This window comes from Rhinolophus hipposideros, assembly GCF_964194185.1.
Source record: "Rhinolophus hipposideros genome assembly, chromosome: 6".
Lineage (NCBI taxonomy): Eukaryota > Metazoa > Chordata > Mammalia > Chiroptera > Rhinolophidae > Rhinolophus > Rhinolophus hipposideros.
In genome coordinates this window covers 79,138,457-79,164,232 of record NC_138052.1, presented here as the reverse complement: position 1 = coordinate 79,164,232, position 25,776 = coordinate 79,138,457, and the positions used below count along the sequence as shown (strand labels likewise).

The following is a 25,776-nucleotide window of genomic DNA, read 5'->3' as shown; positions in this document are numbered from 1 at the left end:
GTCTAGTCCACAGAAGAAAAGACATCTAGCTTGTCTCTGCTTTTTTTTTTTTTTTTTTTAAATTTCATGTTCACTTTACCTTAACTATGTGTCGGGGAAAGGAGGTTTTAGAGAAGAGAAAGAAAAGCATGACATACGTTTTGGTATCATAAAAAATTTCACCTTCATTTACTATCATAACCTGTTAGTCATCCAAGAAAACTGTTTTTAGAACTAGTTACTTGCTGAAAATCGCAGGCTTTGCTCTAATTGTCATTTAATCCCATTGTATAGGTAATGCTTCTGATTCTCTTTATAATTTGGTACTCCCTCAACCCCAATGCTAGGTCATTTTTCCCTTTATGTTCTGAAGATTTCTTCTGTTGAGTAGTTTATATCACTCATTTTGATGAAACATGCAGAAGAAAATCTGTTTTCATCTAACTGAGATTTTAAACTTAATATTTATAAAAAGTTTAATCCATAGCAAACCAACACCCCACTTTAAAATTGTAAAAACCAAGTAACTAAATATTTGCATCCATACCTAACTAAACCATTGATTTATTCTATTCATTTTGAAAAAAAAACTAAAGTTAATTATTTTGCCTTGAATTAGATGTAGTCTTAATCTAACTAACTGAAAATAGAGCCCATCCTTTGGATTTCTATCATATACCGAGGCTTGACAGTAACCAAATGAGAGAGTTCACTAAGTTTACTATGAAAAAAAGAAAAGAAGAAAAGACAAGTTGAGGAGGAAAAAAATTGAATTGATACCTAATTAATCCATAATTGCCACATTTGCAGTGCTATTAGTTTGCAATGGCATCTTGTAATACAAGGACACAAAATACTAAAGTAGCTATAAACATTTAGTGAAGATTTTTTAATGACTCATAACTGAAATTATAAATTATCTTTACCTAGTACCTCATTCTCCCATACATTAGTGAGAATGGAGCAGTTTAAACATATTGTGGATGACTGATACCCAGTTATTGAAATGAACATTTTAGAGTAGCTATTGATTAGAAAACTTATACATTGATAACATTTAATAATCACATAGCCACAAAATGTAAAGTTGTGGGAAGTGATGACTATCATCCCAGATTTTAATTAGAAAGTTTTAGAATGTTACCATCAAACTACTAATTTATACAAAATAGGATTACTTTAACTGGAAATTAAGTTTAAAAAGATGTGATTTTAGATCAATCATCTAAGAAAATAAAATCTACCGTAAAAACATATTTTCACTAATTCTCCAAGGTAGATAGTTTAAAAGAAGAAAATAAATCAAAGCAGTTTTTGAAGTTCACCAAAAATAAATTGAAGAGTCTTGGGATTTGAAGGACAAGGGTGGGGAGCATTCATGTGACTTAGCAACAAGAAAAATTCTTTCAGAGTTTAAAAAATAAAGCTTCTGTCAAGAGTAAACTTTTATATAGAGACCATCAGGGACAGCCCTACTTAAAAAGTTAAATTTGGTTCTGCTGTGTCATCAGAAGAGTGATACTTTTTTTTTTTTCTTTTTTTTTTGAGGCAGCTATAATATCTCTCACAAGAGAGAGGTTTACTGAATGAGTCTATCATTGAACCCAACGGAGAACAAGGAGAGCCATCTGGCTGCAGTTTATCTTTTCTCCTAATGGAGAATGTATTCCTTAATGCACAGGGAAATGATTCTGATACTCCTGGCACATAGAGAAACAAACTCTAGAATTTACTCTGCCAATAGGACTTTTAGCAGATGTTACTTCATTTGTTAAGTTGACAGCTTGTTTGCTTATCCCACCTCATGCAGCTGATGTTTTCACAGTGAATTTCGGGAGTTTGCGAATGGCTCCATCTGTGTGGAGTGTGACCCCCAGTGTGAGAAGATGGAAGATGGCATCCTCACATGCCATGGACCGGTAAGCCTGAAGACATCTGTGGTTGTGTTGCCTATTTAGTTTCATGTCTGAATGTTATGTCATTGATTTATTGTTTATCCATCCATGCAATAGGTATTTGTAGCATTCTATAGAAATCATGTATGATATTCTACCCTCAAGAGGCTTAAGATTAGTAATGTAGACACACTATTTAAAAATTCAATTTATTAAATATTTACGTTCCAGATGATGTATTTTAAAAAGAAGATATGGAATTGCCCCTGAAGATTGCACAGTGTTAAACAGAAAAGAGAGATAGACAAGTAATTAAATTGAACCCAAATAATTGATAAAACCTAAATATGTATAAATTATTATAGGGACACAGTTGAGGGAGAAACTAAATCTGTCTTTGGGATGCAAAGTGGGGCATCAAGGAAGGCCATAGAGAAGTGATGTTTGAGCTATGTTTTCAAGAAGAATCTGGATTGCAGAAATATGCAAAGATATGTAAATGTGAATATGAATGTTCTTTTTGAGGTAAACTATAATACATTAAATCTGTGTTTAATTATTTAACTATTATGGCATTGCAAAAGGCAGTTGAAAGAAGTGGGGAGACAAACACAAACTAAAACCTAAAGCTGTGTGATAAACACTATGGCAGAGAGAAAAACTGAGCTATGAGAATCTAAGGAGAGGATATGGGAAAGTCTTCATGAATAAGTTGACATATGTGTAGTTTGAAGGTAGTCTTCCAGAGAAAATTATAATTAGTTTTCAGACCTCCCTTTTGGTTCCCAACATTCAAGTTTTTCCTTAATAATGAGGTCAATATAAGTTTGTCATTCCAAAGTGTCATATCCATCCTTCTTTAGACAAATTTCCAGTTTGTGTATTGAATCACCTCTCAGTAGAAAATTTTGGGATCGACATTTGGGTGTAGCCAAGAGCTCAACATCGCTCCATAAGAATTCGTTTTAAAATTAAATAGTATTAATTTTTCTACCAGAATGCTTATATGAGTACAGCACTTAATTAGCTTAGAAAAAAAATATGTATATCACTGAATCCTCCAAACTTCCACTAGGCCCCAATGAGCCGTACTGGAACTTCATCTAAAGAAGGATGTGGAAAACTTGGACAGTTCAGAGAACTACCACAAGGATGATTAAACTTGGCAAACCAGACCTCTGAGAAAAAAAAAAAAAAAAAAAAAAAAAAAAAAAAAAGTGGTGTGACTTGGCCTGAAGAACCAAAGTCTAAAAGACAATTTAATATGAATAATCTCCAAGTAAGTATGCAAAGGGTATATGCAGCCATTTGCTCTCTCCAGTAAGGAGAGTAGTGGAAAATGCAATTAATCTGCAGCATGAGAAATGTGGATTCTGTAAAGACTATCATGAAACACAGGGAAATAAAATCCCATAATGGGTTATTAAAGCGAATTGAGCTGTCAATATGACTTCTTTAAAAACTAACATATTGAGGTACTTTCTTGCCCATAGTCATAGAATAATAAAGTCTCTTTCAGAGAGACTGAGACTTTGAAAATGTACAATTAGAGTAGTCAAAATTTTGGCCATCTTCTCTGAACGTGGAACACTGCAACAGCAGTCCGTGCTTTCTATTCATCATAGAAATGTCTCCTATGGTATAAAATTATACTAGTGAATAACTATTTTATTAGTTTCTTTTAATTTATGTGCTTTGCAGTTGATTTGTTCATTCTTCTGTTACTCAAAATAGTTGAGACCACTTATAAAACACACATTTAAAAACAAAACAAAAGTTAATATCCTTTCAATTATCAAAATTATTTCATAACTAAGAGTCAAAAATTGTTTTTTAATGAAATCGTCTTGATTCTCTAATGACAGTATTGTTGGACCATATATTTAAAATCAATACCCAGGGAAAAATTGAGAATTAATATGTCTAGAAAATAGAGAAAGCAATATCCAGACCTAAAATTGTGATTTAATATGTCTAGAGATTAGAGAAGGCAAAAGTACAGAAAGCTTAGTAGAGCTAAATCAGGCATCTGTGAAAGATTAGAGACAGAATCAAGGAAACCTGCGTGATCACTTGATCAGGAAGCCTTGAAATGCTAAGCAGGTAAGAACATAATGTCTCTTATATTATGGTGTCTGAAAGACTGGTAGGACTGAGCTCACACAGTAGCCTAAACTTTGCTCTCACTAGGAGGTTGTTTGTTTTTTAACCATTAAAATTTCTATTAGATTTTCTCCCCTTTTCTGGCTCCACATTTTGATTAGCACAACTAGAGAGGAGGAGGTTTTGTGTGCCATGCAACAGGCATATATCACATAGGAGTCCAATGGGTTCTAGAAACTTCTCCATAAAACTGACACTGTGATAGAGTAAGAAGTCATAAAGCTAGTTGGAATTCCCACAACCGGTCTTATGATTTAGTCTGTATAAATCATATTTTCCTGATCTGTCAATAATAGTAATAAAATAATAATAATAATAATAATTATTATTATTATTATTATTATTATTTTTATTTATTTATATTTGCCAACTGCTGTTATATCTGATGCATACTATCAGTTTTCCCATATAAAATATAAAGAAACTGAACCTATAATGATTAGAAAGTTACACCAAAAGGTCAACATTCAGTAAAATGTGGACCAGATACTCAACTATAGAAGTTTTGAATCTAAATTTCACACACTTTTCATCACTTTTTTTATTCCAGGCAATAATGCCTGTAATGTAATAAGGATAAAGTAAGTATCTAATGTAATAAGGATAAAATGTTTTCTGGATATGACAGCTATATGTAAAATGGGATGGTATTATCCTATTTAAATGTAACAGAAATCCAGGATACTCTTGAGAGGGATAGGTTTAAAATAAAGCAAGCCTTCGCTTTTATATCCTTGTCTGTCTGCACTTGTTCTTCTATTTTATATTATTTTATTTTATTTATTTTATTATTACAAATTTATCTTTTCTGCCTCACTTTCACTGCTTCTATACAGTCCTATTGAGAAGGATAAGGGGGGGGGGGCGGAGGGGGATATGAGAAGAAAGAAAATTAGAGAAATAAGACAAAGTTGAAAGAGATCAAAATATAAGCCTGAGAGACAGGCATGAAAAGAGACGAGGGAAAGAAACTTTTTTAAAAATATATTTTCATAAAAGCTAAAGTAGATGTTAAAGCAAGGTTAGCAAAGGTTGTGATGACATAACAAATAGCACCCATTTGCAGTAGCTTAGAGGGAAAATGTGTAAATCTTTTTCATGCAAAATGCATGTAGTTGTGGAAAAGGTTCTAGACAGTCCTGTTCCCTGCTCTGGTCTAGCATTGCTGGATACTTTGTGTTTATGTCACCTCCACATCATCATGGCAGCAGGAAAGAGAACGCTGGAGAGTTTAGCACTGGCAGACTCTTAAATCACTTCCATTTACTTTCATTGTTGAAAGCAAGATAAGCCTCACCTCTGGTGAGGGGAGACTTTCAACATTCCACCTGGCTGGAAGTGGAAGAGAATTGGATACTGGTGAATAGTAGCTTTGTCTTTTACTGTAGCTACCAGGGAAAATTATCAATTGTCACTGAGGAAAAAAAAAATGTAATGTTTCTATCAGGATATAGCCTAGATTTCAGTTTTCTGTCTAAATTATTGAGTTCAGGAGCAGCTTAAAATCAGTGATAAGGAAGAGTATTACCTTTACCTCTGTTTTCTATTATTGAATTTATCACTGCATTCACCGCAACTGGGTTCTTAAAAGCTTTGGGAATATAATAATAAAAGAATAAGTAATACACATATACACACACCTGTTTCTTTAAATCTCTTTATTATTGAAATAAAATGGAGAAACAGCACATTTCATTTCTTTTGAGATTTGCCAGGGCATTTTTTTAGTCATGTTAGCTTTGGATATTAAGTTTTGCATCATGATAATACAAACAAAGAGATGCTTAAAAAACAAGGAAACACATAAAGTAATTGACCTTATTAAAGTGTATCGAAGATTAAATAAGAATTTAATTTTAATTTCATCACTTTTATGTCTTCTGATTTTACCTGGACATTATTTTACATTACAATAATTTTAGAGGAAAAATAATTTCTAATTGCAACTATAGCTGCCTAATTTACTTGTAGCATGTTTTATTCTTGTGTTTTGCAAGAAGACAGCAGCATGTCTCTTGTTGTGTACAGTAAGTCATGCCACTGAGCATACTTGCACAGTAAGTGATTTTGTATAATAGAAGGCATTACGTGCCTAAGCACCCATGAACAGGTGTTAAAATTGAAAGCATGTAAAGTATTCTCTTCTGGTAGGAAATAAGAAGTTGCCAATAGCTAACTCTTCAGTTTGTATAGGGATTAGGTTTCATAGGATAATTTTTTTTTAAGCTCTGTCTCACATCAAAATAGTGAAATAGACAGGTGCTTGATTGAACCTTAACAGTCTCAAGATTCCCAGAAACCTCTTCCTGATTACCTTTACTTTTTTATGCCACTATTCTTCATTAGCAACATCTATATTTAAATTTTAAAATGTTAATCTCTTGATTTCCTGATGGCTTATGTTACCAACTTGCAATTTCTGTCTGCTTTCGGATTAACATTATGGAGAGATGCTATGCAATCCCATGAATGGACTGATTACCACGTTCCTTGCATAATATGTAATTCTGTATAAAGTTTGCTTGCTCTTGGCTTCCAGGTTTATATTGTTCATAATTATAAACCTAATAAAATAAACCATCTCCCTCTATACTCACCATATCTCATTTATCTAAATTGTGTTAAATGTGATCTGTCATAACAATTCACTCATGTGGACATCGGCAGATTTAGGGGTGAAAAGGGTCCAGGAAAGAAGTTCCAGGAAGGTGGCCAAAGGGAAGAGGGATGTTAAAACAACATGGTACTCAAAAAGGAGCACTAAAAGTAAGCTTCAAGTAGGTAATATAATTACTCAAAAGAGTGAATACGTGAAAATATGGGCATTTTTAAGAAAATAGCATTTTTAATCAATGTTCTCAAAATCATCTATGGAAAACCTACTTATTTCTTGCATGTTTACTATCCCCTGCACCAAATTCAAATTAGTGTTTTTTTGGTAAAATTTTTAGATGTTTACTATAGTTTTAAATTTTTACTTTTGTTACAACATTTAGATATTTTAATATATTTAATACATATTATTACTCATTAACATTCTACACATTGGAACATTATTGTACATTTACAAACATAAATATATGAAATGAGCTAGTTCTATTTTAATTTATCATGCTCATATTTGTATTATCTTCATTCTTATATATGTTTTCCATTAAATTTTCTTTTGTATATGTTTGCTTTATTATTATGGAGTTTTGAATATTTGCTCATTGGAATGTGTCTTTATATGGCTCTCAATATTGTTTTAAGATTTAATAAAATTCCTAAAAAATAGTCATCATATGCCTTTTAGCATTATCACAAGCTGATTTGAGAGTAACCTAGAAATTAACCTTTATTTGCCTAAACTGCCTAATTCCTGATATTTCAACCATATTAACTTTCAAAAAGTATTGTTCAAATAGTCATTGTACAACCAAAGGAGAGTTAATATCTCACTTTTATATGAAATTCAGTGTTACCAAATTGCTATAATTCCCTTCTCCTCATTAATTATTTAGTAAGAAATCTCTCATATTTCCAGTAATTGTGATGAAAGGTCCCTAGGGAAAATGTGTTGGCACCAAATATTGCACTTTCATACCACCAGGAATAAATGACAGAAAAGATACTAATATCTTTCTGGAAGAGTCCTTGAAAAATGCTGCTGATCAGAAAGCTACAATAGCTCCATCCCAGTTTGTATGACTGGAAAATATTCTTTAGTTCCCTAAAAGAATAGCGTCCACCCACTGAAGTCAGTAACTAAACCACCGGAATATGTTTCAGAAGAAATGGCACCATTTTTCTTTCTTTTGTTTTTCATACTTCAGGGACCTGACAACTGCACAAAGTGCTCCCATTTTAAGGATGGCCCAAATTGTGTGGAAAAATGTCCAGATGGCTTACAGGGGGCGAACAGTTTCATTTTCAAGTACGCTGATCAGGATCGGGAGTGCCACCCATGCCATTCGAACTGTACACAAGGGTAAGCTTTCAGGGCAAAGACTCAGTCTCGTATATATTGCTAATCAAAAGGGATATGGATGTATTTTTATCCCAGACACAGTCTACAAAATCTGTAATGTTATCATGCAAAATTCTATTCATCTTTGTATTTAATATGTTGATTTTAAGAGAAACCCTTTCTAAGATAATGGCGTAAGGAATCAAATTTATACCCTTGGAAATATTTCCGTTTAGCATTTAACTATAACTATTATACCTTCATGGAGCTGGTGTCAGGTACACTTTGTATGGAGTGTAAAAAATTCCTCCAAATGCACTGCAGATTGAAGTTATCAGAGAAAACAAGACAGTAATCACACTTTTGAGATGTGTGCTTCACAAATCTTTAACAGAGGTTTTCTGTTTCTGTTTCTTTGTTGTTACCACCAGGTTAAAGTAAGGTTATTTCTCTTCATTAAATACTGCCTTGGATTACTCCTTCAACAAAACATAAGCAGAAGTAGCGGTGGCAGAAAACAGAAGGGAGCCCAGTGATGTGTGTGTTAATAAAATTCTGAGTGCTTTTTGTGAAAGTAATTTTATTGCAGGTTAACGTGTAATTGAGAATTTCTTTGTTCGACATAGGCCAATTCAAAGATGGGCACACATTTTTCCATTTTTTCAAAACGATGCCTTGTAAAATGAATAAAAGTTAGATTTATTATCTTTGATGTAGGCCAATTCAAAGATGGGCACACATTTTTCCATTTTTTTCAAAAGGATGCCTTGTAAAATGAATAAAAGTTAGATTTATTATCTTTGATAACAGCTGAATAACAGACATATTACAGAAAGATGAAAAACACTGAGCTATAAAGGAAATAATGTCACTCATCAAACAAATGCCAGTAACTATTTCTTAAAAAGACAAAAATCAATATTAGTGAGGTCATTATTTTTTCTTTCCTCCAAGTTCAATAAAGTTAGAATTGAGAACAGTTCGCATACTCTATCCTCCTTCTGTTCATAAAACCTCTTCTCCATCGTGACTGACTATGAGCCTGTTCATACACACACACACACACACACACACAAAAAAAAAAAAAAAATACACACATTTGTTTTTGAGAATCATCTTGGGTACTTTATATCTGGCAGGAAAGTATGAGATTCCATAAAGAGGTTTTCTGCCAGATTAAGGGCTAGGTGTTAGGGGATATTGAAGAAGTTAAGCAAACCACATCAGTTTGCAGTTGCTGCTACAATTTCTTGAAGGTCAAGAGATCAGCTTAAGTCACTCAAAAAGCCACAGGATGTGACGTGGCACATCCTCAGTAGGTAAAGTCATATTCTGCCATTCAAATTCCAGTTCAGCTTGGAAGAGCTGACGCCAACTCCTGGCTTTGCACATAAGCACATAGGCTGAGGCCACTGAAAGAGTCACATAGACACTGTGCTTCAATGAAACTAGTAGGAATAAACTGCTCCCCTTGCGAGTTTTTTAGCACACGCAGGTTAAGAGTATTTCATGAAGAAACTGGTACCACTGGAGCAGAAGAGTCAGCAGCAGAAAGAGAAAGCGTTGCCTGCTAAAATAATCATCCACAAGAGGGTTTTATTGTTTTGCAGCTAAAATTAAACCAGTAAATTATTCAATATAATGTTGATGTCAACAGCTGTTGCCATTCAAAATGAGGCCTTTTGCTGTTTTTGCAAATCTAATTACAATGGAGCCATTAGGGAAATGAAAGTGAGATCAGAGTCATAGTCTGGATGTGTGGCTGGTGTGTCTTCCCTTCAGCCCATTTAAATCATGATTATATAATAAAAGAAAACATGTATATCGTGTGTTGGGGGGAGAGAGAGGATGGGGGGAGTAGTAGTACTGACAATGAAGAGATCAATTTACCAAAGCTACTAAAGTGATTTAGTTCCCAGATCATTTGGGAACTCGAAGAAAATAGAAAGATGTTTTTAAATTCACTGCTACAGAATGATGGTGAGACAGAATTTTACTGTTGTCCTTCCTGGCACCTTCTAAGGAAAACGGATTCCGTAATGACAGACGTAGATCTAAAGGTGTTTTTTGTTTGTTTGTTTGTTTGCTTGTGTTGTTGTTGTTTTTAATTTATTTAGCTTACTGCTGTCCTTTGTCTAACAGTCTCCATATCATCCAGAGTCATTCACTTCATGAAAGTTCTGCGGTCCCAGCCTCACCACAGGATTTAGGAATTCCAAGTTGCCCAAATCCCCCACTGAACTTGACTGCTGTACGGCACTGTGCTTTGAGGTCCGTTAGGGAACAGTGGGATGCTCTGTGCAGCCAGTCCCTTCTTTTCAAGTTGAGCCTGGAGGACCGAATCTTTCCCTACAAAGATCACAGAGGCAGTGGGGATTATGGGACAAGTGACTGCTTTCATTCCTAAACCCATGTAATTACTGACCTATTAGTCAGTATGAGCTTACCAGGCCAGTTCCAATTTGGAAAACAGCTTTTTTGCTATATGCTAATATTATGTCAGCTGGGTAACGCAAGAAGCAATTTCATGGAAATAGTCTTTCAAATCCCCTTTTTAGTTTTAAAGAAGGAAAGTTCTTATTTTCAATACTGTTTAATGATTTTTCTGAAAGTAAAATTATCTGTGTGATACCTTAAAAACACTTTAACTACTCTAAAAGTGCATTAAGTATATTTGGCTCTAATAAGTTATATGTGTGTGTGTGTGTGTGTGTGTGTGTGTGTGTATATGCATATATATGCATATATATGTATATATTTTTTAATTACCCATTTAGCATCTATCAGAAGAGTCTCAGTAATAGTTCTAGAGGGGAAAAAAATCTGTTCTCTTGACTAAAGAACTTTTATTTTAGCAAACTTTTCTCATTGAACACACACTGTGCATCAGATATAGTGATAGATAAGTTCAGATATAGGCAAGACACAAACTCCTTGTCCATATTTTGAAATGATAAGCAAGAATTTAAAACTTAGGAATGATTTTCATGTTTCAAAATCAGCAAGATAGAAATTTTTAAAGATGACTTGTAAGCTAAATTTAGTATGTAATTAAATGGCCATAAGAGCAAGGATTATTGTTTCCTTACTAATACCACTTGAGTCCATAATAAATGTCAATTAAATTTTGGTTTTTAGACATGGAGTGGGATATTTATTTTTCATAAATTATCTTTAAAAAACTTTATTAAATGTTCTTGTTAATATTGTAATCAAGATTTCATATTATTAAATTTCCTCTATGCCTTAATATTTCTTATCAATTCTTTTTATATTTTTAAATTTACATAATGAAAGAATTACCATTGATGGAGAGAAGGAAAGAAGGGGTGATTGTGGAATTATTGTCTATACTGTTTAATTGAAATTTTTAAATATTCCTCCATTTTTATTTGAAAATTTGAAGGAGATTTTGTCAAAATATCTCAACTGTGTTAGTTATATAGGTACAATCAAGGTGCTCATAAATCAGTAAATTCTGTCAAAAGACAAACATCTCAATATTTCAAATTCCAGATATTTTTGTAATATGTTATATTGACATAGTTTCTCTTTATAATCTATAAATTTTCTACATTAGAACACTAATTTTGTTGTAAATTGTATTATTTCATATCCTTATTCGATCTCTTATTTGAGATTTGACTCTTCAAAAGTTTAATATTTCCATTATTCTGTGATCTTGCTGAATCAATATAAATTGCATACATTAATTAGTTGCTTATATAAATGAAATACAAAAAGTTGAAATATAATATGCATCTTTAATCGCACATTAAATTGTATTTAGAAATCACTTCAGTGATGCCCTCATTCTTTGTCTTCCATTTTTTCTTTTATCCTCAGCTTATAAATAATTTAAATCTCAAATACTCTACACAATCCTCTCAACACACTTTCCTATCCACACATCTACCCTCTTAGTATCTCCCTTTCTTTTTCCCTTGCCTCCATTATCTTTAATTTTTTTCTCAATTTAAAACAACCTAAATTTTAGTGACAATGACAGCAAAAATATTCTCAATGGTTTTTATTTTACTAGACCTCTCTTTGTATTTGTCACTGATGATCACCCCATTTTCTGAAGTTTTCTGATTGGGCTTTAATACTGCTGTAATTAATTGATTATATTTAATTACATTTCCCCACGCTTCTGACATATGAGCTCATCTTATGTTATTTATTGGTTTAGTTATTAGAGTTCCTTGGGTTTCAGTCTTAGTTACTGTTTTTCTCATTTTAAATGTTCTTCTTCAGCCATCTTATCTATATACATGATTTCAGCTTTCTCCTGTATGCTATTTCAAAACTGATTATTATATTTTTACCTTCCTCCCATCCCCATCCTCAAGCCACAAACTCATCTTTCCAGCTGCTGAGGAACATTTCTCACCAGATTGTAGGAAAACCACCCTAAACTCAAGATGCACAAAACTAAAATTATCAAATCCTTCTGCCCCAACATACACACAAGGAAAATTGTTCCTCCTCTTGCATTCTCTTACTAATGGTTCAACGATTCTCAGAGTTAGAGATATGAGTCATTCTTAACTCTTCTGATCCTTTCTCTTTCATCATCAAATCAGCCATCAACTTCTCTCTCTCTCTCCCTCTCTCTCTCTCTCTCTCTCTCTCTCTCTCTCTCTCTTTTTTATATACCGTCCAGGTTATTTCTTAAATCTGTCCCTTTCCTCTATCCTAGGTACCATTTTCTTTCTTCTATTTTTTTTTTTTTTTTTTTTTTTTTTACTGTAATCCATCACCTTTTGCATAGACTAAAACAGTCTGTGTGTCAAAGAAATCTACCTGGCTCCTAACTGACCAGCCCCACACAACAAAGATCTATTTAAAACACAAATCCAGCAATTTCACTACATCTTTAAAATCCTTTGATGGTTTAACATTAAATTTGTTTGTTCCAAATAGACTTCAAATTCTGGATTCTGTCTCATGCTCCAGCTTCCTCTCCCTGTCCCTATTGCCTCATCTGTATCCTTCATTAAATCATGAGCTCATTAAGGGTAGGGCATGTCTAATTCAACTTTTTTCTCCGTCCAGCTCCTAAAATAGTAGGAACACTTAGTAGGCATGCAACACAGTGTTTTTCAATTTTAATGAATGAATGAAGATTTTTTTCATTATTCACACTTTCTTCTCAAATTTAATTTAATTTTCAAATATTCTTATATTTCAAATGTTATTATAAAGACATAGATTACAAAATAACCATAGCATTCAGATTTTCACTTGAAAATTAATAGACTATAAATTTTACAAAATGACAATACTGTATTAAAATAACAAACAGCATTTTGAGGAATATATAACAGAACCTAGAAAAAATAATTTTCTTCAGAATAGAATAAAAAGAAAACTATATAAGACAATTTGGAAACTTTTTAGTAGTTGATTTTCCATTTTTAGACACTGTTTTAAGTATGTATTATGGTATCAATATAAAACTATGTGCTCTAGTTATTTGCTTATTTTTTAAAATACTTTTTATACACTGTATTTCTCATATATCTGCACATTAAATTTTTCTGGGCCTCTCAAAACCAATCTTCAAAACAAAGACAAATTAATTTGCCATCTAGTCTCAAAGTTATAACAGATACTTCTGAAGCAGGGAAATAATGACATTATTATGCATAGGTATATTTGTTCACCAGTGTTTAGTTATGTAAAGATACAATGGACATTGGTCTTATACATGACCCTTTTTTTTTCTTCATTATATAGTAATTTTAGCTTCAAGTTCTTTTCCATTTTAGAAATTAGAGTTTGGAAAAAACTATTTTTATTACTGGCAGAATTAGACAGTTCTATAAATCATAGCTGTAGGAGGACTCTTGATAACACACTGGAGCTATATGTCTTTGATGGGAGAAAAGAGAAAGAAAAACAATTCAAGTTCATTGGATGATGGAGGAAATAATATTGCTATAATATTCCAAAATGAAATTCTGGGGCAGGACATCAGAATTTTGTGTGTTTATATAATTGCACTTTAATGTTAATCTCAGAGGAGTTTTTCGTTATCTGGGTGTCCATTTATTCATTTCATTGAAAAGGATTTATTTGTTATTGTTTGAGTTAAATATAGCAGTTTAAAAACCTGTCTGTGTTTTCCTGTTTTGGCACTGCTCTTTTAAAAGGCAGTGTCAAGATAAACAGCAGTATGGTGAAACCAGTTAATTTGCTTTTTAAATGAATTCATGTTTAAAGATAAGTATTTTCTACAGTCACAACCAAGGAAGTGAATAATGTTATTATGTAAAGTATCCATGAGAATAGCACTAAAACATGTTAACTCACTTTCTGCCAAAATCAATCTTTAGTGAGTATTAAGCATCAGATTATTATATTATATTGAATAGCTCATGTTTTCTTTTTTAATGATTTTGTTTTTCACTTAAACTTAAGAGCTTTTAGAAGAAGCAATGTACATAAAACTGATTATGGCCATTGAAATATCACATTATTTATCAAGACATATAATCATGAACAATGCGAATGAATTGAAAGTATTAGAAATGACTTATATGTGTTTGTAAGTTATGCACAGAAACTGAGTAAAATTTCCTTTTCTATGAATATGCTTCTTTGCATTTTACTTGTGTCATATTTGCAATTCATTTTGTGTATCCATCCAACAATTATCTTCTCACTGGCTTTAAATTCATGGTGTTCTAAAATTGTCTTATAACTATAATTAAAAATTTGACAGAATTGGTATTTTTCTTATTGGTTTTTTTAATGACTAATTTATTTCTTGTATTTTTTAAATTTGGATATTCTGCAGGTGCATAGGCTCAAGTATTGAAGACTGCATCGGCCTGATGGATAGGTACTTGGTGTGCTTGCTTCCCATGTTCTTTTTCGAGGCTCCATGTGTGAGCACTGGTGCATGTGTGTGCATGTCACTGTGAATGGAGAATGATGTTTTCTGTTCTGTAATTGCCTGCAGGTGTAGCGGTCCCACTAGTCATGACTGCATTTACTACCCTTGGACGGGCCATTCCACTTTACCACAACATGCTAGGTAACATCTACCATGTTTCCATTTTGTCACTCAATTCCTTTCCCAATTATCATGGATGAAAAGTACTAACCAGTTGGGTGAAATTTATAATATGTTAAATTAGGAAGTTATGAAGAGGCATATGGCACTTTTCAAGACACATTTCTTACCTCTTCTTCCTTCATTGATTATGACTTTAGAATCCAAATTAGTAATAACATTATTTTTAATTTTGTACAACTTAAACAAAATTAATTAATTTTTAATTACTAATCTAGAACTTCAATAGAATATTTTCATTTTTAATTCTGTACATGATTGCAAAAAGAGAAGAGTTTGCAAAAGTTGATGTATTTTTGTAATATATTTGTTATTTAATTTGATTCAGTTTCTGATTTTGTTATTTTGAACTGGTTGGTATACACTCTAAATATCAGAGTTACTAGAGACTAAAGGCAGCATAGAAAATATTCTGTGTAGGTAAACATACAAGTTGGAATTTAAGAGCAGAATATATCACTCATATTCATATAAACACCTATGCGTGAATGTTTGTTGTGGCTGTATTAAAAATCCCCACACAACTGGAAACTACTCAAACATTCAACTGTGGTATATCCACACATCATATCACTACTCAGCAATAGACAGGAAGAAATTGCTGACACACAAAACACGGATGGATCTCAAATACATTATGCTAACTTAAAGAAGCTACACTTAAATGAATGCATACTGTGTGATTCCATTTATATGGCATCTGGAAAAGACCAAAAATAGGGACAGAAAATTGATAAATGTTGCCAAGGGCTTGGGGGTGGAGGGGAGGGCCGTGAAGGATAAGGTTGACTGCAAAAAGATCTGAGGAATTTGGGGGAATAATGGAACTATTCTGTATCTTGATAGTGATGATGGTTACACAAATGTATGTGCTTGTCTAAAATTTTCGTTCATTAGATTTAAAAGGATGAATTTTACTATCTATAAATAATGCCTCAATAAATTTGACTTTCAAAACTTACATTTAAGAAAATGGTAACTTTACAATGTTATGTAGAAATTTTGTTAGCTTTCTTTATGAAGCAAGTGAATTGTAATTGTTGGAAGAGAGAGAGTAGTGCTAAATTACAATTAGCAAAATGAGAGTTTTGGATGAAGTATTGCCTTTTCATGTAAACCACTGTATTGCAATATAACATTACAGTGCAACAGTACATAAAACATAACTGTAAAGATCAGTGAATTTCTCCATGTGAAACAGTGCGTAACCATGTCAGATCAAGAACAGAATAGTATCAGAAGCAGAACCCTTTGCTGTCCCATTTCAAGCGTAACTGTTGTCCTGAATGCCAACACTATAGATTGGTTGGCCTATTTTTGCACTTTATATAAATTATATAAATTGAATAATTGTACTCTTTGAATCTGGCTTCTTTTGCCAAATATTATATTTACGAAATTCATCTATGTCATCAAATTTAGTCATAGTTTTTAGATGTATATGGTATTTTACCTTTCAGTGTTTCTAAAACAACCTTATAAGTGATATGTCTTAATGTAATGTTATTTTTAATGAAGTAAATAGAGAACTTAGATTCTAAAAAGAAAGAATGTGGTAGATTTAAGTGGTACTTAACAGTGGTACTTTGGCATTTGGGCAATATCAAGAGTAGTTAGTACATTTGTTCAGAGCAAGGCCAAAACTGTGAAAAGTCAACAAGAGGAGGAGAGAGAGAGAGAAGATAGAGAAAGAAAGAACTCTCCCCACCCCTACCCCCAAAGTGAAGTTTTATAAGACAGGGTGCATTTTAGATTGTTCCTATATTCATGAAATAATTTTTCCTCTTTGAGATTTGAATGAGTCACTTTGAAGGGTGCTTTTTACATTTGCTTCAATGATTCTTTTTTTAAATAATTGCCCCAATATAGGCAATATAGTATAGTGGTTAAGTGTGCTGTCTTGGGAATCAGATTTTCTGAATTCAAAGCTTGGCTCTGCCATTTTTTAGATGTATAACCTTGGGCGAGTTCATTGAATTAGATAAGCCTCACTTTTTTATGTATAAAATAAGAATATTAATATAATTCATAAGTTGATTGTAAAGATTGAAGGAGTACATTGAACAGTGTCTGGCTCAAGTAAATCACTGAATATGTTATTTATTTCTCTATATATGAAAGATTTTAAACATTGGGGATGGGAAAAATACCTCCCAGGGGGAGAAAGGAAGTCTCTTGACATCACCCAGGGAGCAATGATGTGCATTCCTACCTCTTTTGATGGGTCCTTTGAAGGAAGGGAGGACATTTCTTTCTTTTCCTTGAGATTCTCTGTCATAATGAGGGTACTATGGCAGCGGGTCACAAGCAGAGGCATATATAGACAGAGAAAAGGGTAAAACCATAGTGATCAATTAATTATGATTCAAAGCCATAATTGAGGTAATAAAACTTAAAAATTATAGTATATTGTCGACACATGAAACATACAAACCTGTACAGAATTTTTATGAGTTTAAGCCAAATTGATAACATACCAGGAAGCAGGACCTCAAATGTTCTGGAAAAATGACAGTTTTGCAGTTTCCTTTATACATTTGGAATTAAGGAGGAAACATAAGGAAGATTACATGAAGGAGGAAAACGGCAAGTGCAGGGTAGTTAACAAGATTATGTGTTCTCTTGAGGGTGTTTAAGCCTTTGAGGGGTCTGAAAAAGAAGTTTATTCTGGCCTTTCAAAGTGGTGCTAATCTAAATGACAAGAACAATGGACAGGACTTGTGTAAAATGAAGATAAACCTTTTATAGGCATGGGGCATGATTACCCACCATGACCTGCCCAGTTAAGAATTTATGATCAGATCACCCTGTGAGGTTACTTTTGTTCAGACTTATTACAGAGCCCTTTTTCATCCACACTATCTTATTATAAATTTAGTATTTCCAATATTTAATCAAAAGTGATTTGGAAATTCCTAATCCTGTTATTTGCCTAGGTTGCCAGGCTATTAGCTATAGTCTCAGATTAATGCACATAATTCAGAGTATGTGCCAAATACTCTGTATATGTATTTGTGCCAAATACATGGTTACATAGGTAACCATGTCCAGTAACAGAGTATAGATGGTACAGTTCAGCCCATCGATCCTATATAAAATTGCCTGTAATACTTACCTGGCAGGGGAGATACCATGATCACGGAGGTGGTTTTCCCAGGGCAAGGCTTATCCATTGCACTCCGGATGTGCTGACCCCTGCGATTTCCCCAAATGTGGGAAACTTGACTGCATAATTTGTGGTAATGGGGGACTGCGTTCGCGCTCTCCCCTGTAAGAAAATAAAATTTTTAAAAAAAATGCCTGTAGACCTTTGCATAGGTAAAGAGCAGAGGTTCTTGAATGTGGAAACCTGTTTTCAAGTATTGGTTCTGTCATGTTTATTACCTATAAAATGAGATGAAAACATTAATTTTTTAAATCAGAATTTTTATGCTTCATAAGATTGGTGTGAGAAGTAAATCAGAAAATGCACAAGAGCCATTAGCTAGTATAAGAACACTGGTGGTAGCAAGTTTCTAGCTGAAATATTGGCAAAAGAACCTTTTGGATGATCTCATGAGGTTATTTTCTATTAATATTTTATATATCAGTATGAAATTAATCCAATAGTTTAGTTACTACAGAATTGACATATCAAAATTTCTCAAGCTTTAAGCACTTAAGTTTTCTGTGGTACTTTTAAATTTAATGATTTCAAAGAATTGATAGTAGGTAGCTAGTTGATCCTTTTAGAAAACGGAATATATTTAATACCTGTTTCAAACTTAAATTTAAAGCAATGTGACTGTTCTTTGATTGTATTGACTTTTCAGAATTAATTGGCCTGTCATAGGGTATTTATAAGGCAGTTTGGAATTTACATGAAAGATTTCTCTTGGACACTTTGGAAAAGTGCCTATGACTATGGAGAATTTTGATACAGATTGAAGGAAAAGTGAAAGTAACAAGTATTTCCTTTCTCCTTTGGTTCCTTTGGTTAACATTGCAATAAATGTTTACCTCTCTGAAACTGGATGGATATACATTTAGTTGAAAGCAGGGGACTAATTGAGTAATATTTCAGGTCATTTACCATTTTTTAAATTCCATGATGGTTTTTTCTGTTTTGTTTTGTTTTTGTTTTTTAAATCTGTTTTGGTTCTTTTTAAACTTTTGTCTCAAATGATTAAAATGGATCTTACATATTAGGATAAAAATATGATAGAAAAGGATTGTTTTAAGTTTCATAAACCATGTTTTAACTAGAAGAGTATCCAAATGCCTGGTTTTCTTTTTAGCCACAGAAAATTACATGGAGCATATCAGTGTGACCATTTTGAAATATTTAGAGTTCATACTCCCTACTGCCCCATTATGCTGTATTCTGTTTCTTAAATCAGCAGGAAATAAGATTGAAAATTTAAATGAAAACAGGTGAAATGTTTCCAATCTTGACCGACTTTCTTTTTCTAAGCAGTGTTATTCTTTCCCAAGCCTACATCTTTCCCAAGCCTACAATTTGTGAATTGGTTTTCCACACTCCATTTCCCTTATAGGCTGTGCCTGGAATTTCTTCCAAGAAGATTGGGTAGGACAGAATAGCACCTCTCTCTCTCTCTCTCTCTCTCTCTCTCTCTCTCTCTCTCTCTCTCTCTCTCTCTCTCTCTCTTTTTTTTATCTGTAGTCTCCTAGAATATACTACTTATAATGAAAACAATACTTGATATTTTGAAGTGTCTCCATGCTTTCCTTATCTGAATTAAATGTCTTAAAAATAACACTTTCCTTTGACATTCTTACTTTTTCATGGAGGATCTCATGAACAAATATGTTCTGCAAGATTATTAAATTCTTTTTTGTATGTTATTTATTTTTGCTTGCACATATACCATTGTCATGTAGATTCAGACAGAACAAAGTATTAAAATTTATTCTATTTTAGTTTCCTTGTTGAATATATCTTATATACCGGGGTGCCAAAAAAATCTATACAAGTGGACACTTTGGTCACCGTTGCTCAAGCAGTAGTTTGCTGTAATCAGCAGTGTCTGGACACTGATGGTAACCACTTTGAGCACTGCTTGTAATTACAGAAGTCAAATGTGACTTGTGTTCATCTTTTGTTATCGGTATACGAGCATTACAATTTTAATAGTTTTGGTTTTCCTTTCTTAAAATGTATATACATTTTTTGACACCCTCTGTATTTGTAAAGCTTTGTATAATCTCAGTCTCTTATTTCATTAGGACCTAAATTTTTTAATCCCAACAAACAAAATTTGTATTGGCAAACTATTTATTTTTGCTAGTTAGCAATCCAAAATATAAACTAATATATTTATTTGAATTTGTGACAAAAATTAAATTTGCTAGGTATATGGTCAAGCATTTTTATTTGGTTATTTACTCCAATTCAATTATTCTAGATGCTTCACAATATGAAATCGGTAACTGAATTCAGTTTAACACTCTAAATCTCATATGGACAGATATTTGAAATGTTTCATATTCCTGTCTCATTTTAATGCCTTCTCATAGTTTACGGTATAGTAATTACCTAATAGTTCATTTAGTAGTTTATCTTTTATCAGTGTGACCCATTTGTGATATATGACAGAGATGACGTTAACTCCTGGCACCACTTTCACGAATACAACATCTTTTATTCTTTGTTTTGTCCATAAGGAACTTAATTCATAATTAACGTCAAAATCAAATGGTTAAAAATTCCCATAGATGGTTATCTTAGATGAGTAGCAGTTGTGTTATGTTCCTCAAGTCCAATAAATAAACGTACACAGGCATTTTATTATGTCTAATCAGTCCATCATCTTCTAAATGGTAAACTTACTTTTGAATTAGTTTGAAGAGGTGAAGGAGAGTATGTGAGTTTCTTCATTTTTAGCTATTTTGTATTTTGCATTTCCCAGTAACTCATAAAATACAAAAATTATCAAAAAATTATAAGACAAGAGCAAAACATCTTAGCTCAGTTGTTCATTTCTGTTCATACAGTTCAAATGGTTAGTTTAAACAAAAAGTATTTAGTGGCACAAGGATGTATGAATGGCCTTTATAATTATATCAAAATACCCACACATTGTTACCAAAACTGTTACATACTCCAGAAATACTAATATTAGACTGAAACCCCACTGGCTATAAAAATGTGACCAAAAGAAGTCACACTTATAGTTGAAAATCAAAAGAGATTTTTAAAAGCATTGACTTTAGAGCTGTAATAGAATATCTAAAGACAGCATTATTGAACTGGGAAGATGTTGATTATATTTAGGATCAGAGCAAAAATTCAGGGGGTTGACTAAATAGTTATGAATACTTTTTCATCCTTTCTCATACACACTCTCTATGGTATAAAAATTATAGTGTTTTCTAATTATTAATTTCTGAATTGAAAAGATGTCAGGATTGCTTATAATCTATTATATTGAAATATCTTAGGCTTCATTAAAATTCGTTACTTACAACCCAGTGTCTTTAGTAAAAATGAAAGCAAAAAGAGTGAAAGATATTGGCTCTTTTCTTTAGACAGATACTTGCAGTTTTAAAAGTACTTGGCATGTGCTATTCCAAGATTTGACCTCTAGCATCATGTTCTTATATAATTTAGACGTATATGTGTATCCTAAGTATTAATCAATATTTTTAATTGGGATTTTAGTAGATTAGAAACACAGGTATTAAATTCTATTTCATCACATTTTATTGCTAATAAACATCTTTCCAACTAAGAGACATCTAAATTGCAACCAACTACAAATATAAATCCTTTGCAAACATTTCTGTATATGTACCAACATATAGTTTCTTTGGCAAAGTGCAAAGGTAGTGAAGAAGTAAGAGATGTGAAAAAATGAGCAAGATGATTCCTAATAAAGTGAAATTACCTTGTGCTTTCCTAAGAATTAAATATGTTGGACATCATATATATATATATATATATATATATATATATATATATATATATATATATGTATAAATTTACTTTTGTGTCATATTTTAGTAGGGTGCCAGGTCAGATGCCATTTATACATACATATATACGTATGTGTGTGTGTGTGTGTGTGTATGTGTGTGTGTACATATATATATATATATATATATATATATATATACATATATATAAATTTACATATAATATTCAGTCCTTAAAATCATGCTTAGTTTGTGTGTGAAATGATTTCAGTGTTTTATAGAAAAGAGGCAGAATAAATATAAAATGGTGAATGCATTAAACTTTTTTCAGTTTGAAGATATTGGTGAGTTAATATCAAAGCTATCATAGTTTGCCCCCAAAACCTATTTTGAAATTCAAAATATCATAGACCTGATTATATGTTTGGTAACTAAAATGGTAAGGATTAACCAAAAGTAAAACAAACCTTGTGATTAGGTAAAGTGCAGGAATTGCTCAGTTGCTGTGTAAAAGTTCCATTATACTATGTAATAAACTACCATAAACTTAGCAGCTCAATAAAAACAAAACAAAATAAAACAAAACAAAACAAAACAAAACAAAACTGTTCTATTGGTAAAAGTACAGGCATGGCATGGCTAGGCTCTCTTCAAAGAATCTCACTGGTTGAAATCAACGTGCTATCTGGACTGTATTCACATTTGGAGCTTAGAATCCTCTTACAAGTTTTCAGGTTGTTGGCAGAATCCAGGACTTTGCAGTTGTAGGACTGTGGCTACAATTTTATTGCTTATTCTTTGCCATGTTCACTTCCTGCCAAGTATCCTGTTACATCTTGAAAGACTGCAACAGTAGATCCAATTCTCCTCATCCTTTGAATCTCTTAGTTTTTATTTCTCTGACATGAAGAGGAAGATTTAAAGACTTGTGTGATTAGATCAGGCTCACTCAATTGTCCCCATATCTTAAGCTCAAGTGATTTGAGACCTTAATTGCATCTTGAAAATCTTTTCAAAGCATCACCTGGATTAGTGCTTGATTGAATTACTGAGCAGAGGTGTGTGTATACACCATGGACTCAAATCCTGGGGCCAATTTCAAATTCTTCCCAATCCATCCAGCATGGTGACTTAAGGATAAGCAAAAGAAGAGTTTTTACTGATTTTCCATGTGGGAAACATCCTGGTAAAGAGAAATGAATGTGGACTTAGAATCAATCACACGTACCTGAGCTCAGATGTTTGCTCTGCCATGTACTAAGTGATTTTTTTGTAAATTGCTTCATTACTCTGAACCTGTTTCCTTATTTGTAAAGTTGTAATGGTGATAAGATTTTATATGATTATCATGAATATTAAATGTAATAATGTAATACAATAATGCAGTATACCTGTTCTGTCCAGTATGGTTACCACAAGACACATGTAGTCATTGAACACTTTAAATGTGACAAAGAAAAGGTTGAGATGTGTTGTAATTATAAAGGTACATGGGATTTTGAAAACATAGTATGAAAAAGAGAATGCAAAATATTTCAAACTTTTATTTTATAGATTGCATATGGAAATGCTAATAATTTTAGATATTTGGGTTAAAGAAAATTTTATTTTAATGAATTTCATCTTTTTAAAGTATGTCTACCAGAATATTTTAAATAATACACATGTTATCTGTTGGACAGCACTGCTCTGGAGTGGTCATCATGAAAATTTGACTTATTATCTATGATAACCTTTTCATCACACACTCATTTATTCAATTATATAAATAGAATATATAATAGACATTTAAAAAAATGAATTAAAAATTAATGTAAACAGAAATTATAATACTTTTTTCTTGTGTTACTACTTTGGTGATCAGAGATTGTGACTCTAGAATGTATCTGGATGGAGAGGTGATAGGCCTTTTTTTTATGAATGATATTTCGGTAATCATTTCACACACAACAAGAATGGTGGAAGAAATGCTTTTGTATGTTCATAGAAGGGTATTTATTTTATCATCTTCCATAGGTTACAGATGATATGAATCAGACAAATTCAAGGGAAAACATATGTTTGCCTGTACCCATTTCATATACCTGTATTCATATGTGCTCACAGATCTTATAAATTTCCACAAAAGAAGACTAAAATATCATATTTTGAGTGTGCATTTAGAATTTCTGACATTGTCTGTTCTTTAAATTAAAAATTACCCAAAGATTTGGAATTATGTGTGCAACTCTTAAAATTGTGTTTTGTAATCAATATTTTTTATTAAAATACTGTTTTAATTTTTCATATGTCACAAATGAACCATACTTAAGCAGCATGATTTTTAAAGTATAGGTCAAAGTTTCTATTTTTAGAGACTATGTCATTGCCCCATATAACTTAGGCATATTGTATTGGACCCTAAGTATCTTTTCTTTTTTCGTATTTCCTGTTTAACTAAAGGAATCTAATTAACTAGGACCCCCTTCTGTGGTGTGGTTACATAAAATGATGTGTAGATATTAACTCAAATTGCTCTCTTCATGCCTTTTTCTTATTACCTCAGCACATTTCCTAACTAATCAATCTTTCATAAACATACAATTATTTTTTTCCATGCTATGTATGTAGTCAGGAACTAATTAACAGAGAGCACTTTGACTTACCAACAGAATTCCTCACAGTGATTTTATTCTCTGCTACTATCCACCTATAAACCCTAAGTGATATAATTTCATTATAATTTCACAGTAACTCAGTACTAAGGAATGAATAATAAGGAAAGGGAAATACCCTCTAGTAATCTCTGAATGCTTGTAGCCATTGCATTTTTTAAAATTCTTATTAAATTTTTGAGGGTGATATTGGTTAATGACTTTCTGTTCCTCTTCCCAGAGTAAAGCATTCCATATGCTTGAGTCATTTATAGAATAATTATAGTTACTTTAATAGAGCAAAAATAAAGCAACAATAACAAAAACGTGTTTCCATAATTCTCCAACAAGTATACTTGTTGAGGTGAAAAAACATTTTCTTTCTTCCTTTTTTTTTTGTTTTGTTTTGTTTTACTGCACAAAGCAATATCTACTTCCAATGCCACTTTCTTTCCCCCTTGAAACTCTGGATCTCAAATTCAAGGGTTTAATTCCCAAGTTCAAATTCCAGAGTGGAGAGCTAAATTGTTTTATGCATGAAGAAATGAAGGAACACAACACCACTTCTTTCCCAGAATAGTGTTGTTTTTTTCCACAATTCTCCCAGATTTAACTGGGAGCTTATTTTCACCATTCTTTTTCAAGATTCTAATATGTATCATTCGGGTTTGCTACTTTATCACATTTAATTTTCATGATAAGGGTATAAAAATTGTTATCACCAACACCATTTTTACAAATGAGGAAGCAGGTTCAAAGTAAAAGCAATTTACAAAAAAATCACTTAGCTAGTATGTGGCAGAGCAAAGATTTGAGCTCAAGTCTGTCTGATTCTGAAGACCACATTTCTTCCTTTTACCAGGCTCGTTCCCAAATGGAAGAACAGTCAAGAGATATTCCTATAAAGAGGATGATTGAATATTTTATAGCCTACTTAAACAGTTTCACCCGTTGTCTTCCCCTTAGTCCTAAAATGCTTTTATTTACCATGTTTCCCTGAAAATAAGACCAGGTCTTATATTAATTTTTGCTCAATTAGGGCTTATTTTCAGATGATATCTTATTTTTTCATGTACAGCAATCTACATATATTCAAATACAGTCATGTCATCTTCTTCTGGAACATCTTCATAACGTACTAAATGCATCCATCTCGCT

The 25,776-nt window shown here is 32.4% G+C and overlaps 1 protein-coding gene across 4 annotated transcripts in view; it reads left to right on the top strand.

Annotated features, from left to right (window-relative positions):
- The window catches only part of ERBB4 (erb-b2 receptor tyrosine kinase 4), a 1,057,350-nt gene that overhangs the window by 797,889 nt on the left and 233,685 nt on the right, over window positions 1-25,776 (top strand). For 2 of the 4 annotated variants that reach the window (XM_081052780.1, XM_081052778.1), the window contains exons 14-16: window positions 1,805-1,898; window positions 7,853-8,007; window positions 14,957-15,031. In XM_081052780.1, the coding sequence (XP_080908906.1) occupies window positions 1,805-1,898; window positions 7,853-8,007; window positions 14,957-15,031 (324 nt within the window). Of the gene's footprint in view, window positions 1-1,804; window positions 1,899-7,852; window positions 8,008-14,791; window positions 14,837-14,956; window positions 15,032-25,776 lie in introns of all 4 variants that reach the window. The other 2 variants (XM_081052777.1, XM_081052779.1) reach the window with 2 other exon arrangements.